The sequence below is a fragment of the Cydia amplana genome, chromosome 6, assembly GCF_948474715.1.
Source record: "Cydia amplana chromosome 6, ilCydAmpl1.1, whole genome shotgun sequence".
Lineage (NCBI taxonomy): Eukaryota > Metazoa > Arthropoda > Insecta > Lepidoptera > Tortricidae > Cydia > Cydia amplana.
Genome location: NC_086074.1, coordinates 18106118 through 18124013, shown reverse-complemented (window position 1 = coordinate 18124013; position 17896 = coordinate 18106118). Strand labels below are relative to the sequence as shown.

The window sequence follows — 17896 nt, the reverse complement described above, 5'->3', positions numbered from 1 at the left end:
ATGAGTGATCCTAGAATAGGGATGATGACACATGTTGAATTTTATAACAAAATCTAGTAAAATAGATAGCAAACGAGCAATTTATCACAATAATGTGGATATTAAAATAAAATGTTGAAAAATTACAAAATTACAGGACCTGAAAGTTTCAAAATTTAAGTTTATTTTAACTTCCAAAAACGATAAAAGTAAGGGTACCATTCGATTCCTTACATTTCATCCAAAAAAATATTGTATAGCAACTATATACATAAACGCAATATTTCACCGACAAAAACGCAATTTTCTTGTTTTGTCCATACTACAAGATGGGCGATGACGTCACGGCCTCTGGCCGTTTTGTATAGGGCGTTTCGCGAGTGAAGTGCGACTGTCGGACTTTGACTACAATTTCTGACTTTTGTGTTACTTTAATGCAATGGGTCCCATATAGACATTTGATCCTAAAAACAAACCCGATCGATTGATACCATAAAAAAAAATAGTCATGTAGCCTATTGACAGTTCATTCAAACATGAGTCGAGTTTGTCAGACTGGTTCTATAGTATAAACTACGAAGTTCGGCCTTTGACACCATTAAATCGGGAAAAATCTTAACAGCGCGGTGTAGGATTTTCAGCGCAACTTGACAGTGACATCTACCGTGAGATTGATGAGTAATGGCAAAATTTTATATGTACACATGTGTGTGTGTATACATTGTTGCTCAATATGACCTGTACAACGTGTACCCTACCCACTTTCAGTGGCTGATGTAACACCTTGTACATGCATAGATAAGTTTCAAGGTCGAATATTTTTAACTTATGAAAATTACATTTATTTTAAATCTTGTTTTTCTAGTAATAATTTAAAATCTTAACATAACTGTTTTACTTGCATGGTAACTACCTACCTAATTTACCTGTACCTAGTTCTAGCACTTGTAACCTAACGTTAGTATACCTAGAAGGAGGTATGGGCTGTGAAAAATAATTCGTTCTAGTCATATTTTAATCTAGGCCTAAGTTTAGAAACTAAAAAATGTATGGTATATGACCTACATTCAACTAAACAAAATAATATTATACAATGTAATCTAGTTTTATTTGCTTAACATTCTGCCACTGTTAAGTGACCATTCGTAGTTAAGGTGCCGTAGGTTCAGAGAGTGAAGGTTTTGAAATTCATACCGGTTTTTAGATAACAATACGGTTTTGTCTAGGGTCTTATAAATTGTTAAGTAAGTATAAAGTCTTACGAAACTCTATTACGAAGTCTTGGCGGAACCATATAATGGTCTACCTACAACATTGTTTGACACGGCCATAGACTAGGAATCCTCTAGACGGAGTTTAGAGCAATTATTTCATGAAACCGATGCTGCCAAAAATACTGGGGTGCGGGGGACGAGGTGAGCGAATCAGGTGAATCGAGGTGAGGGATTCTGACACTGACTCGAAGATGGAGTATATTTGTGGCAGAGGGGGTAGCGTTACTATGCTCAGTCTAGAGGATGTCTTGTCTGTGGACACGGCAGTGGAATTATCACTCATCGTCTTCATCTTTCTCGCGTTGTCCCGGCATTTTGCCACGGCTGTGAGCTTGGGGTCCGCTTGGCAACTATAATCCCAGTTTTTACGAAAGCGTCTGCCACAACTGCTGCCTGACCTTCCAACCTAGAGGGTAAACTAGGTCCTTATTGGAATTAGTCCGGTTTCCTCACGATGTTTTCTTCACCGAAAAGCGATAGGTAAATAGCAAATGATATTTCGTACATAAGTTCCGAAACACTCATTGGTACGAGCCGGGGTTTGAACCCGCGACCTCCGTATTGCAATTTGCAAGTCGGACGTTCTTACCGCTAGGCCACCAGTGCTTTAGCGGTGAATTATCACTATTATCAGAAATGCACAAGTGCTGGACAGGAGGTGTGGCTCCCAAAACTCGCAAATTTTCCCTACTGATAGTACCTCAAGTGCATGACAAATAAGTGTCATAGGTGACCTACTTGCCCGATAAACGATAACTTTGGGAGATATCGGCGGGCTGTTATTTCTAAACGCAATGGAACTAGGATAAGGTGAAGTCTAGATCTCTGAGAACGCATGTGTAATCAGAGCTCAACTAAAGCTGGCTGAAATATGTTATTACGATTGTAAAAACACTGAGATAAAGGGCTTACGTTTAAAGGAATGATAAAATGATAAGTAGGAGGATGTTTTTTTTATCAACCCAAATGGACTTTATTACTTTGTAGATAAGAAGTGCAATTGCATATTAGGTTGGGCCATTTGTCCTTTACTACGACATTGCGAAGAAATAATGTAATAACACTTTGCAGAGCCCGTACCATGAGTCATTGACAGTGTCAAAACTGACATAAACGCTTTCGAGAACGTAATTTACTTTCTATACATCTCGCTTGCACTAATATGCGAGGACGAGCGAGATGCATAGAAAGTAAATTACGTTCTCGATGACGTTTATGTCAGTGCCAAACTGGTGGTAGTGGTACAGGTGTTTTTTCAGGTGTTTATCGTAAAATTTAATATTGTGTTATTCTTAGAACATGGGTATACAATTATCAGCAATGTGTCATATAAGCCACATCTTTTTGCAAAATCAATTAAAATGTCTGTGTAGTATAGCCTTAGCAGTGTCAAACTGACATATTCGCTAACGTCTGTGTAACTTACTTTCTATACCTACATCTGGCTCGCACTAAATGCGAGTGCGAGCGAGATGCATTAAAAGTAAGTTACGCACACGCTATCGAATATGTCAGTGTCAAACTGGTGGTGGCTGTAAAGGGGTTTTAGTTTTACGACTATAAGGGCCCGTTTCTCAAAATCTTGTGACTTGTAATACAAGTGGAAGTCCCTTTCTAACAAAAGCTGTCATTAAGTGACATCCGCTTGTATTACAAGTTACAAGCTTTTGAGAAACGGGCCCTTGGTCAGCAGTTAAAAATAATAATTAATTAAAAAGTAGAGTGCATGCTTTGCTCAGCCCTACATTCATTCTTAGAGGGTAGTTGATACCTACTCTAGATAGCAATTATACTATGCCAAATCCTAATGGTCAGTAGTTTTATAGATTTCTGCGTATAGATTCCCTTTTTGGCAAATTATTCCCAATAAATAGGTGAAAAATTAAACATAAGATAATAATATTTGTCGATGGTACCGGTATCGTGTGTAAAGCGCACTAAAGATACAATAGGTACCTAATATTTATGGCTGAGTGATAAACAGTTTCGACAGATAGCACATGTTTATGATTGTGACGAAATAGGGTTGGCAGAAATTGTAATATGGATTTTTGAGATGCAAAATATTATTAATAAATAATATATACAATCAGCGTCAAATAGATAGAGTTAGACCAAGATAAGTATGCAACGATTTTGATAGCACACGCAGTGCACAAGTGTTATTTATACGTCATAATTTCATATGAGTTTGACGTTTAAAATAACACTTGCTGCGTATGCCATCAAATCAAAATGGTTGCAGACTTGTCTTGGTCTGACTCTAGTGATGGCCGAGTGGCCAAATATATGGGAATATACATCCTTATTTCTGAAAACTTCCAGTTTTATCCTTGACTTTGAGTAGGTATAGTTCTAGACGACCTACCACTTCTTGTTACGTACTTATTAGAAATATTTTTAGTTTAACTAGTAGTAGGTACATCTTTTTTTCTTTGGTACTTGCGTCATATGCTATGTAAATTTAAATTTAAGTAGGTACCTATAATATATATTTAGAAACAAAAATATGGAAAATCTAAAACTATAACTTATTTAAACTAACCAAAGTTTGCAAACGTGTACCATTTAATTATTTCGTGGCTTTATGTTAATAATTGTGTAATTTCACTCAATTCTATACTTACTGTAAATGTAAACCTAATCTAATAGCTATATTCCAGAACTTTCCAAATAAGTATATATGTATTTTTTAATTTAATAATAATACCAAACATTTACAAATTATTAGTATTTTTTTATAAAAGCGAGATAGCGTTCGTGACAGTGTCAACCCTATCGCAAAAGTCCTGAAAGCGAGGAATTTAACATGAAGCCCCCGCGGATTTCAGTCAGTGCCGACGCCGACTCCGACCTAGCTCCACCTCCACGGTAAGTACTAAATAGTACTCAAAAACTTACCTAAAACTTAGAATACATTTAAAAGTGGAACAATTACTACCTATTTTGGGTGAGACTTGAACTCACGGCCTCTGGATCAAGTCCACATCAAGTCTAAGAAGTTAATCTGGGTCAAGACAGTAATTTTTCCAATTTTAAATTTATTCTAAGCTTAATAGCATCGGTCGCAGACGTTTCTGCTGAAAAATAAAATTACCTATAACTCTTCTTTAATGTAGTTGTGTTTTGAATGATTGGTTAGTTTCACTAGACTTAAATTGACCGGGATATGAACCGTGATTACCTTTTGTATTGTTCTCGAGCTCCCGATATTTCGACGCAGTTACATGCATCTTGTCTTGTAGTTGTATTATGGGAGCTCGAAAACAATACAAAAGGTAATCACGGTTCATATCCTGGCAGATATATGTCTAGTTGTGTTGTGTTTATTTGTTAATGTGATTAATTACATTTCAAATACTGTAGCGAATGTAGCTCTATACTAGCTTGTTACGCCGCATAGTTAATTGCACATGCATAGTTCATGTTCATGCTTATACAAATAATAACTCTTTGATAGAGAGTATAAATAGGTAATCATGTCAATATCATTAACAGATTTAAAACTCTGAATACCGCACATGAGTTCGTTGACCTCACGGAATTTCACTATGGTCACGGTTGAGGCGATGCGCGGGGAAAATCGGCGCATCGCTTTTCTAGTCAATTAGTCTAATCGTAGTTTGGCTATTATGTATGACTAATCAATCTGTAAGGTTTACCTTACCTTGGCTTTTATTATAAACTTACATGTCGCCTTATGGCAGTGAAAAGTAGCCTTACCACGAATATGACACTGACCTAACACTGTCATATTATGTATCAGGGATGTTGCGAACATCCGCATCCGCATCCGCAACCGCGGAACATCCGCATTATTTTCAACATCCGCATCCGCATCCGCATCCGCATAAAATCGATGCGGAGCTTATGCGGATGCGGATGTCGAACAAGTCGGTACAGGAATGTCTTAGCGGCGGCGTAAGTGCTAGGTAATTTCGTCATTACCTCTAACGAAATCGTCTAGATCCAGAAAAGTCGGCCAAGTTACTGTTTATTAAATATAACGCACCTATATTCTTGCTCAAATACTAAACGTTTGGTTTTTTTTAATAAAAAAATACTAAAAATGTAATATTTGACGTTTTCTAAGTACCTAATCTTGACATCCGCATCCGCATCCGCATCCGCGGATGTGAGCCTTTAAAAATCCGCATCCGCATCCGCATCCGCGGATGTCAAAAAATCTGCATCCGCAACATCCCTGTTATGTATGTATAACTTTGGTACTTTCTATGCATCTCGCTCATACTGATATATTAGTGCGAGCGAGATGTATAAAAAGTATTCAGTGTCAAACTCGTGGTAAGGCTTAGGTACTTATCTTAGTAAAATTTCATTGAACATATTATATATTCTGATTGAATTAATTTTTCAGGGATCGACAACTCGCATAATATATTTAAAATTTAGGGGCGATATTTATATTGCTAAGCGGGCGAGGTGTTCAAAATTACCTTCACGCGCTCTTATATTCTCTTAACAATAAAGTCTCGTCAAGATCATTTTGAACACCTCGCCCACTTAACTCTGCTGCTGACTGTACGTACATTTTTATGTTGTCTAAAGACGTTCGACATCTATGCTTTATTTGTAGGTAAGTACCCGGATTTAGTTTTAACCCGAACAACTATACATTTTGTTATGTTTGTATTTTATATATGTAGGTACTTCACTAAAATATTATTTTTTCTTCACAGATCTCACCGACTAACTCACCATGTCTCTCGAAGAGGTAAGGACGTGACCCTTATTACCATTAACCTTGCGACTAAGACCTTATATAGGTGCCTACATGAGGCAACTAAAATAATCGTCATTTAAATGAAATACAACCGTGGCTGTTGCATAGCAGTTATGTATATTTAATTCATGGTTAGAAGCTTATGTAGAAAGCTGATGTATCAGTTAAGAATATAATTTAATCAGTTGGACTAAGTCAACTCTGCATAATGACGTCAATGACTCTGCGCCGACTTTTCAGTCAAAAATTGTGAATATACATCAAATCTCTATTAATTTAATTTATTTAATTAATAAAGTACAGTGATATTCTTAACTATAATCATAGCCCCGCAAAACTCAACAATGAGTTTGACTGTGTGGTCATCAGTCTCTGGTTAATATGTAACTTAATGTAAGTAACTTAAAGTAGGTAAATTAATTAAAATATGTAATTTGCTGTGCCACTCCAAACTTTGTCATGTCAAAATCACTGCAATGTTAGCTTAGATGGACTGTAAATCCCGCCATTTTAGATATTTGTCTTTTGTCTACTACACACATCTGTCACTGTCAGACAAATCTGACCGAGACATCCATATTTTGAAGATATATACATAAGTCCTTTGGACCCGGATCCGAAATGTATGAAATTATCCGGATCTGGATCCGGATCCGCGGATATTCCCATACATTTCGGATCCGTCGTGCAAACCCTAGACCCGCCGTGTTTGGACCTGGTCACTATGATCAGGTTTCACGTCGAATTTTATAATCAATTACTCCACGTAATCAACCGTTTATCATTGATTTATTAATATTTATTGATATAATTACCTACGTGATAAGACAAACTAAATTAAATGCGTAAATTGAGGTATAATGCATACGTGACACTAATTTTTACACCTGTATGTTATCGATTCTAGAGATATCATCACTATATGATAGCGTGGCGCTGGCTATTTGTTTATTTGGATTTTTTAGAACCAAATGCATTTTATAACAAAAGCTATCCAGCGGTTAAAAGCCGCATTAATGTCAAAATTAGATGGAATTCTTTTTTTGACTCCAAGTTTGACAAATTGAACTGGTATACCTAATAGTAATATCTAACATATTGTAACAGAATAATATCTGGGAGACCGGGCTTTGCTCGGAAAACATATAAAAACTCCTACTTGCGCGTTTTCCCAGAGATAAGACCTAGCTAGATCGATTTTTCGCCACCGAAAACCTGTATGGCAAATAAATATACAAGGATATAAGATAAAACAGCTCAGAAACATACCTATAAGAGTCACCTAAGAACCTACAGTTTTTTTAGAGTTATAAATTAAACATTAATAATTCCTGTTACAGCAATTCAAACAAGTCGCCGAGTCCGTAAGGAACTGGAAGACCAAGCCCGCCGACTCCGAGAACCTCGCCCTCTACTCCCTGTACAAGCAGGCCATCGCCGGAGACGTCAACATCCGTAAGTATCCGGATAACATCCGTGAAACATCCATCAAGAACACAAAACAAAGCCCGCCTTTAAGAACCCTCTGTACTCTCTGTACAAGTAGGCCATCGCCGGAGACGTCAACATCCGTAAGTATCCGGATAACATCCTTGAAACATCCGTCAACCCGCCAACTCTGAGAACCTTTTTATTCTCTTTTCAAACAGGACATCGCCGGAGACATCGCTCATCGACATCCCAAAATATTCGGATATCATTATCCTAATCCGAAAATGATGTATCGTCCTTCCTTGGGTTGTTATGTGCGTTTGACGTGTAGTTTTCGAATTTTTATATTCTTTCATTTGTTACACATCAAACTTCTTATGATTATGATTGTGCGTCCGAGAAAATTATTCTGACGACGTTTGCCGCTAGGTATATTCAAATATTTAATTACACAAACGGGTCTACCGCGATATAATTTCATTGTTTTTACCTTTAATTCCGACGACGAAAGACTTCCGTCTTTCTGCTGGTGCAACTCAGCTGAAACGTCGGAATTAAAGGTAAAAACAATGAAATTATATCGCGGTAGACCCGTTTGTGTAATTAAATATGTGTACAAAACTCGAGAGTTTAAAGTGTTATATATTCAAGTTTGTCACGTCTCAAAAACAAGTTATAATATAAAAATCCATTTTTAGCGTCTAATGTAAAGCTGACGTCATAATCGTCAGCTATAATTAAAGTCAAGATCATCCCTATTAACTAAGAAAAAACAAATCATTAAGAGACGTCCGATCGCGTTGTGGCAAGAACTTTGTAAAACTGTATTTAGATAAAAGAAAAAAAATTGATTTAAATCACCGGTCCCTTTCTATTTCCTAGACTACTTACTTTTTCAAGGACAGTCCTTCCTAGGTCTCTATCTCGGTCTCGACAAGATAAGGATGACTCACGCTAGACCGGGCCGTGCCCGGGCCGTGGCGTCCGACAGGTCATTTTCTGTGACCGCAGGTCGGTGATCACGTGGTGATTTCCATAGAAAACTAAGCGCCGCGGTCTAGCGTGAGCCATCCTATAAGTAATTATCAATTTCATGAGTACCCACTTGTGATTGCTTATTGTGATAGCCACTTGAACGTTTACCTAGTCATTGGTACACGTATCTTTGTATTAGTCACCTTTGTGTGCTTATGATGCTGGGGCCTTATTCGACATGCCAATTTTGACATCGCATGTTGAAGTTCATTTGAATCTGAACTATCGTGGGTTGTCGAATAGGTAAAGATCATTATCTGTCAGTGAATCTCATGTAAACAAATCATTTCATCGCTAGACTTGATTGTCTATTGGTATGGCCGCCATGTTTGGATTTATGACATTTAAAAGGGGATTCTATGGCATAGAGTAAACTGCATTTCTATTTTCTATAGTTTTTTGATTCCTCTACTCGACGCAAGATGGAGTTAACAGTCAAATTTTGATCTTGGCGTTATAAAAATAAACCGCAAGAACATGACATGCAGTTGCGTTGGTGTAGATCTATCATGAAAACGAATATATGACAATTGTCCAGAATTAAAAAAAACTTGACAATAAACATACAGCAATACATATACCATTAAATGTCAAAAAGAAAACAGATTTATTATAATTACTAGGTAACAAATTATATATAAAGTTTAAATTTTAAACCAATCGTCGTGGTTCTTAGCAATGAACTTCTTGTAACTTGTGCGAAAAATATCATTTGATATTACACCAATTACTTTATGGTGAAGTAAAATATCATGAGTCATGAGGAAGACGGAGTAGCCACAATAAGCTATATTTTTGTCCTCTGGGTTAGATGGCAGTGAAACAGGGAGAGATAGTGAAGAATGCGGCAAAATAAGCATTTATTGTGTTGTTAGTAGTTAGTAGACTAGTTTTTTTTTCTAAAAATGAAAATTGACGCAACGGCGAGCTCATAGCCCCCTATGAGCCAGTCTGTTAGGTGCAGGCTTAAGGGCTAATCCCGGGGGAAGCGGAGCGTCGGCGACTAGCTGGTTGCATCTGCATATCAACCTCTTCTCACTTTTACCTCAGGTCCTTTGATTAATAAATTAAGGTAAAATTCGTAAGAACTAGTGCCTGTGCCATATTCTAAATTGGACGCTATGCCTAATTAGTTGATATAAATTAAATAATAAAATAATTATTTATTTAATTAAATTTATAACAACGCAACGTGGGGTTATTCATGTTGATATTTAATGGCTTATATAAGACAGCGGTCGTATATTGCCTCAGAAATTTGGATTTTGTCAGTTTGAATGAACAGCAAACTGGAGACATTGAGATTAATTTTAAACTTATTATTTTAGGTGTTCGTAAGAAATAAGGTATTGAACATTGACGGAAAATCGCGAAAACCCGGCCAGGTGCGTCGGACCACGCAAAATGGAGGAGGATTCCATACACTTACTTCTTCTACCATGTATCCATATGCCAAAATAGCAACAAAAAAGCCGAACAAAAATACCGTTTCTTCGCAGCACTAGATTTCAGTCCTTTTTTTAGAAAAGTAATATGTTTAGGTACATAATATATATGTAAGTAATTTTTGTTATAATGTGAAACTTATATGTTGTGTTACGAGACTTACGAGTAGCTAACTTTAAACTTTAACAGCCTAACAGATCCCAATAAGGCCTAGTTTACCCTCTGGGTTGGAAGGTCAGATGGCAGTTGCTTTCGGAAAAACTAGTGCCTACGCCAATTCTTGGGATTAATTGTCAAGCGAACCATAGGTTCTCATGATCCGTGGCAAAATCGGGATAACGCGAGGAAGAATAACTTTGTCACAATAAAGAATATTTGGCCAAATATACATCCGTATTTTATTACTCTTATTTGACCTACCTACTCGTATTGAGTCGTATTTTGCCGCCTAGTAGCCTCGAATTGGTTGTTGTATGTGGCTTTCCATAAATTAAGGGTCCTTATGCTTCAATAAGGACGTTTTCATCTGAAGTTGCAATAGAAATTGGAAAGCCACATTTTTACAAGCTTTTAGTTAGTTTCATCTGTCCCGGTTCCAATCAAATCATGCAAATTAAATTTGACCCACTTCCCGGGTGTTCAATGAAGCTGAAAATTTACATAAGTACATAATATGTAATATGGGCATAGAAGGTAGCATCCTATAGAAGTGGTCTACGCGTGCCTCCGTGAGGGACAAAACATACGCAATGCGACGCTATGATAGGTAGAATTTATTTGTTATGGTGGGCAACAAATAAATTCGACCAATCATCCATGCTAATTTACGGTGAGGAATAAAAAAAAAATGTGAGACTGTGACAAGGACAAACAATAATAGCGCTTTCGCTGCTACTCCTACTGAAAGATACATAAGTCTATCCCGTTCTGTCAGTTATCCCCACCACTCATGCCCAATCCAGTTTAATACTAGATTCATGAATATGGGTGACAATACAATATTTTTATGGTACCATCGAGCTGATCTGATGGTGATGATACAGACAGTAGTCTTTTAAGTCTTTTTAACTTTGTGATAAAACAACGCAACTTAATTGTATTTGAAACTATTTAAAGAAAAATACAGTCAGAAATTCGAAATTTTGTTATCTAACCTCTCAATCACTCTTGCATATTCGAGCGATAAAGAGGCAAATAGCTGAGTTTCGATTTTCGCACTTCCCGGTAGGCCCCTTTGTAAACAAACCGCCTTGATGTATCAATGTCAAATTTTTAATTGTCTGTGAAAACTTGTCAAAAAAAAGTTTAAAGAAAAGGCAAAGAGTAGTATAATATATATAGCGCTGGCGGTACACCGAGAAATTCAGTAAAATGCTGCAAATGATGTTAAAGGTATGAAAATCGGTACGAACATTTCAAACAATTTGACCTGAAGCACCAACAAATAAAAAAAACGAGAGGAGTTATGACGTCATCTTTTTTTTTTATGGAATTTAAAAAAATATTGTACCTATCGTGTGTGGTATTAAACGAAAGGGCTTTCTGAGCCGATTCCAAAAATATATCACATCATTACATTTCAGTATTTTTTTTTAAATAATACAATAAATAATTTTCAAAACATACCAAGTTTGGGTTTCTCCAGATACAATACCGTTAAAAAATGTTTTGTAAAATATACCTCAAATTTTATACTTAATATCCTCATATCTAATCCTAATAAAGCAATTTTGAAATTATTTACATTTAGGTTTTTTTTTTAATTTTTCAGTTTTACAAAGTGTGATTATGAATCTCTCAATTAAATATTTAAAAAGAAAGCATAAAATTAATATATAACGTTTTTTTCAGAAAGTCGCTTATATCTCGGAATCTATAAGTCGTAGTAAAAATTGTCTATGTAAGAATTAAGAAAGAATTAACTGAAAAAACTCACCTTTAACGCTCCCCCTCTCCCGAGTTCTCCACCCCCACTCATTAGAACTTTTTCTTACTTAAAGCTTAGATATTACCAAAGGAACATGCAGTAGTATTTTATGCAACCGTTGTTTAAGAGAGGTCAAAAAAGGCGAGTGGCGTGAGTAAGTAAATTTAATAAAGACGCCACGAGTATTTTTTGAAAGTTAAACAACGTTGCATACAATACTTTTTCTACGACCAAGCGCTTACTTTGAAATGCAATGAAATAATAATAAAAATGGATGATGATGATTGTTTCATGTCCTAATGTGATAGGTTGTTCAGTGGGTGGGACTTTTAAGGGGAACGAAAATTTTATTACTTTTGCGCTACGACGCACGGTTTAGGAGATACAGCCCTGTAAATATTTCTCTTCCTTTTTTTCTTTTTTTGTTTTTTAAATCTTACTTAGGGATTTCTTAAAGGGGAACGAAAATTTGATTATTTTTGCTCTACGACGCACGGTTTAGGAGATACAGCCCTATAAAGATGAAAAAAAAAATCGTACCAGTAACCAAAACATGTCTATGGTTCACTCGTCTGTCAGAAATGACAATTAAAATTAGGTTGGCAACAATGTATTCCATACAATATTTTTTAAGTGGTGATTACACGAAGTATCGTAAAAGTGCCAAAAAGATACTGCTAACTATAAGATAAGAACTATAGGGGGTTTAAAGGTGTGTGCACGACCCTTTAAATGACAAATAAAAGTACGGGAGTAGAAAAACCAAGTTTCAATACTCTTATTTTACCCGAATGACATTATTACTCGTATTTATTCATTCGGACATAATATTCGGACATTATATTCGGCAGGGCTATTATTACACTTTGTAAAATTGAAAAATTAAAAAAAATATTAAATGTAAATAATTTCAAAATTGCTTTATTAGGGTTAGATATGAGGATATTACGGATAATTTGAGGTATATTTTACAAAAAAAAATTAACGGTATTGTATCTGGAGAAGCCCAAACTTGGTATGTTTTGAAAACTATTTTTATTATAATTTAAACAAAATGACTGAAATGTAACGATGTGATATATTTTTAGCATTGGCTCAGAAAGCCCTTTCGTTGAATACCACACACGATAGGTTTCTAATTTTTTTTTTCATACAAAAGAAACATGACGTCATAACTCCTCTCGTTTTTTTTTATTTGTTGGCGCTTCGGGTCAAATTGTTTCAAATGTCCTAAAGATCAATCGTACCGATTTTCAGACCTTTAACACCATTTGCAGCATTTTACTGATTTTCGCGGTGTACCGCCAGCGCTAGAAGTCGGCAGCAAAGAGTAGTGTAATATATAGGACAGTCGGCAGTCAACGTTTGTTCCTAATAAATATAACATTGATGAATAAAGACGGTTTCCTTCCGCGAAACCAATTTCGTTATGTGCCACCATTAAATTTCGCTCGGATATGCAAGAGTGATAGAGAAGCAAATACCTATCGCAATTTCCCCCATTCCCCTTTGGATGGTTCTTGTTTGAGTTATAATAATGTCATTGTATGGAGGACTCAACCTTTCCGTTGCATTTTTAAAGTGTTTTTATATCGACATGACACTGGCTAAATGCCAAAAAAAAACCGCTGTCATAGTAACGAAAATAATAAACACGTCAATCGAAATAAACAACGTAATATACAAGAAAAATTGGAAAAATAGTATATGATAAATATGTAAAACATCATTAATTATCGAATTAAAATTACATACAACATTGTGTAAAAAAATTGAGGCAAATTATACAGCCCGATTATACGGGTTACATCTTGAAAAAAAAAATGATTATCTTGGAAAGAAGAGTAAATATACATAGGTGAACACAATGGTGAACAAAGGTATAGTAAAATAGGTAGGTAAATAATTCAGGGTTTGCTTGTCTGGTCCACGCATGCTGTACCTACCACGACCACGGCACGGCCGTCTCCTGCTAACTTTTCGCTATAATATTAAAATCATAGGTATTAGACCTATGATTTTACTATTATAGCGAACAAATATTTCATGTTCATGATCTCGAATTTAAGACTTTAGCTTAGATTTATGGCGTGCGGCCTAGCGCGCGTTGCCTCTATGAGGAGCTGTCAAAGCGCTTTATATCTGTATGCTTCTGATGATGCGGATCAGCATTGTTATCCAGCGGGGCAAGCGGTCAGCCTGCAGCCTTTCTGGGCACCCTACCGCACTTGGTAGGTCACTACCACGATTTAGGGCAAATAATTTATTTATAAGTTTTTAATAATATATATCTTATACCTTTAAACGAGCCATTCTTGTATATTTATTTATTTATTTATATGTATATATATTTCGGGGATCTCGGGAACGACTCTAACGATTTAGATGAAATTTGCTATATGGGGGTTTTCGGGGGCGCAAAATCGATCTAGCTAGGTTTTATATCTGGGAAAACGCGCATTTTTGAGTTTTTATATGTTTTCGAGCAAAGCTGGGAAGACATTAAGTTTTTAATTTAAGTGTTTTTATCATGTTTCATATTTAAACTTACAGATGTGGACCACCAGCGTGGTTTTCTTATTTCCTGTTACCAACCTGAAACACCATACCTACTTGAATATCAGAAAATAATCTATAGTGAAGAAAATTAAATAAAGTTTAATGCTTAAAAACTTTAATGTTTTATTAAAATTAAACGAAAAAAAATGTGTAAACTGAAATATAGCTGGTCAACCAAATCTTGTCAGTCAAAAAAGGCGCGAAATTCAAATTTTCTATGGGACGATATCCCTTCGCGCCTACAACTACATTTTTCAAATTTGCCGCCTTTTTCTACTGTCAAGTTCTGGTTGACCAAGTATAGATCTAATTTTTTTATTTGTAGTTGAATAACATATATGGATTTAATTTCCTTTAATTAAAAATCATCTCTGTGTAGATACATATTAAACAATAGGTACTTTTAGGTCTTGGTAAGTAATATAGCCAAATACAGTAGGTCTTATGACTATATTACTTACCAGTATTTGGCTACATTACTTACCAAGACCGGAGCCTGACCTGTCAGTCACCAACTATTTTGATGCTCTTTGTAGGTAGCATCAAAATAGTTGGTGACACAAAGTTACCAAGTTACTAAGGTAGGTACCTATATAGTAGGTAGTAGTAGTGCAATATTTAGTCAAAATATTTTGACTAATTTAGATTATTTTTATACCAAAAAGGTAATACAAGATATAGCTGGTCAAGCAGATCTTGTCAGTAGAAAAGGCGGCAAATTTGAAAAATGTAGGCGCGAATGGATATCGTCCCATAGAAAATTTGAATTTCGCGCCTTTTTTACTGTCAAGATCTGCTTGACCAGCTATATTCATGTTCCACTTAGAAATAAAATACGGACTTTTCTGAATATATGGTTTACGAAATGTGTTAAGGTACAACTTGTGGTTTGTTAACGTGGATTAGAAATAGGCAGCTTGAGTTGAGAGAGGTGATGAGTAAATTCTTTAATTTTTTTTTACAATTTGGAGCGTTTATAAGAGAATGTGTGGAGCAAGCATTATTTGACGTGTAGGTGTGGGTTCAACAAAAAGATCGCTTGTCAATAAGGCATTCTTGCTGTTAAAATTCAATTATTAATAGCCTTTATCGACCATCAGCAATGTAGTCCCTTTTTGATTGATGGAAATTGTCACGTAAGTTCCACTACTCGCCGCCGCATCGCCTACAGCGCATTCGTTGGTCTATCGCTCACAAGATGTCATTAATTCATGTAAACTTACGTACTGAAAAAAAAAAGTTTTACTCTTTGCTATAAATTACCCTTTCGCACGTCAAAAACTCCAAGATGGTGCCGAAGGTCATAGAGAACCAAGTCTACCTTTGGAATCATTACTTGTCAAAATTTGACATTAGCAATCCACAGTTAGGTGACAACCAAACCAAACCATTATAAACCTTAAAGTAATAATAAAAATAAAATAAATAAAAATAAAAATAAAAATAAAAATCATTTATTTCGGACCACAAAAAATCCATAATATGTTAGTCGAACATGTACATGCAGGAGCTTGTAAATTAGACTATGTTAGTGCTTAAAATTAACTTATTACCCTATCTACCTACTACATTTCATAGGGAGCTAAGGAATGGTGCAGGTTCGACCAGTGCTGCATATAGCTACTATCGAGCCTACCCGCTATCACACTCAGGATACTGTTGCTACTGTCCAGCACTCTGCGACGCGTCGCGGCGGCACGCTTTCTTATTGTAGCAGAGAAACTGTCTACGGTAATAAAACAAAGTTGTTTTTTGTTAAATTATTGTTTGTACCAAATGAACTTCAGCACTTGATGAACTTCAAATGAACTTCAGCAGTTGAATTTCAAATGACGCGAAATCTGACAGTTGTACATGTCGAATAAGGGCCCAGGTCTCCTGTAATATTCACTTTGCGTCAGACACAATAGGCCAATTATAAAGTAATTAAAAGTTGATTGTTCAGATGAGCAATTGCATTGCATCAACTTATTTTGTAACCTCTTCTACCACAACTTCTGCATAGATTGGGACGGATTTAAAGAAAAGTTTTTTTCATATACATATGTAGATTATTGTAGATTTTATTTCCACTACGTACTTACCTATTTAATAATGTTGCCATAAATTTAAGATAACATTATTAGAGTCAAATTTTTGGAAAACTGTATCATTACGTACGGTTACCAGTACTGTCTTTGGATCTTGAATAATGTTCGATAATTTCTTCCAATAGTCTTCATTAACCCTTCGTATGTATTAGCACTGATCAGTGCGAACGAATTTAAACCTTTTGTATTAAACAATGCTGGGCTTAAATTTGTGCGCACTCTTAAGCACTAATCACCGTGATTAGTGCTTAAGACATACGAAGGGAGGCAAATGGAAGTCCTAAATACGGTGGCCAAAAATGAACCACCAAATGTTTTTTTTTTAAATTTTAACGAAATTTTCTTTTTTTTTTCAGCTGAGCCCAGCGGTATCGTAGAGAAGGCCAAGTGGAAAGCGTGGAGCGGCCGCAAGGGCATCTCCGCCGACGACGCCAAGAAGCAGTACATCGAGCTGGCCCAGCAGTATGCGGGCAAATACGCCTGAATCTTACTCTAAGTTTATTTGTTAAGGATTTGTTAATAATAAAATAATAACTTAACTTTATAGCGCGTTTTTCTAACTCCCTAGAGCCCTTCTAACTTGGCTTCGACTTGAACGGAACAAATTGGGGAAATATCATTATCGAACACTCAGAAAATTTCACGAGAATCGGTTGAAGAATGGGATCTGTACAGGGTGAATTTTTTAAATGGGACATTGATCCCGTGCTGCTACGCCAAAATGGTTTTAGAAAACCGTCCCGTCCCTAACTTTTTAATTACGGATGATGATGGGCACTTAAGAGTCCCCACGTCCCCAGCAAGCTCGGCCGAATTTTACCGTCCCATACAAACGGAGTTTCGTTATCATTTTAAAACTACGTGTTGGATTGTAATGAAACTTAGCACATACAATTACATGAGGTATATCTAGTTCTGTAATTAGTTTATAAAAGTAACAAAATAGAGCAAAAATAAGTTTTGTATGAAAAACTTAATTTTGCTGTAGGTATTTTATTTACTATGGTATCTGAAGCTACATAAATAACCTTATCCTATTGTAAGTACAAAGTTTCAGAGCAAACTAGCTAATCGTTTTAAAATGAGAGCGTACCTAACTAATACGTTTGTATGGAGAACCGAGCTTGCCGGGCCGGGCCCAAAAGTCAATAGATTCCATTTCTGTCTATGATCGAAATAAGCTTCTTAGAGACCATCCTAGGTTAGGCCGCTAGAAACTTTTCGTTAAGCTGTTAGAGAATAGCATATACTTTTGGCGCGTAGTCTGATCCTCTACCCTCCTAAGGCCCAAGGTTCTACCTATAGTACCTGTTCAGTTCGATGTAATTTAAACCATGTTCAATTGGAACAGTGTTGCTTTTGCTTTGTTTCCTTCAATTTTCTATGAAAGCAAAATTAACTCTATTTTGGA

General features: G+C 36.0%; 1 protein-coding gene across 1 annotated transcript; it reads left to right on the top strand.

Annotated features, from left to right (window-relative positions):
• Window positions 1-4020: 4020 nt before the first annotated feature.
• On the top strand, window positions 4021-17029 carry LOC134649277 (putative acyl-CoA-binding protein). Its single transcript, XM_063504002.1, has 4 exons — window positions 4021-4124; window positions 5954-5988; window positions 7338-7452; window positions 16842-17029. Exons 2-4 carry the CDS (start codon window positions 5974-5976, stop codon window positions 16967-16969), a joined length of 258 nt encoding a protein of 85 aa, XP_063360072.1. The 5' UTR covers window positions 4021-4124; window positions 5954-5973; the 3' UTR covers window positions 16970-17029.
• Window positions 17030-17896: the final 867 nt, after the last annotated feature.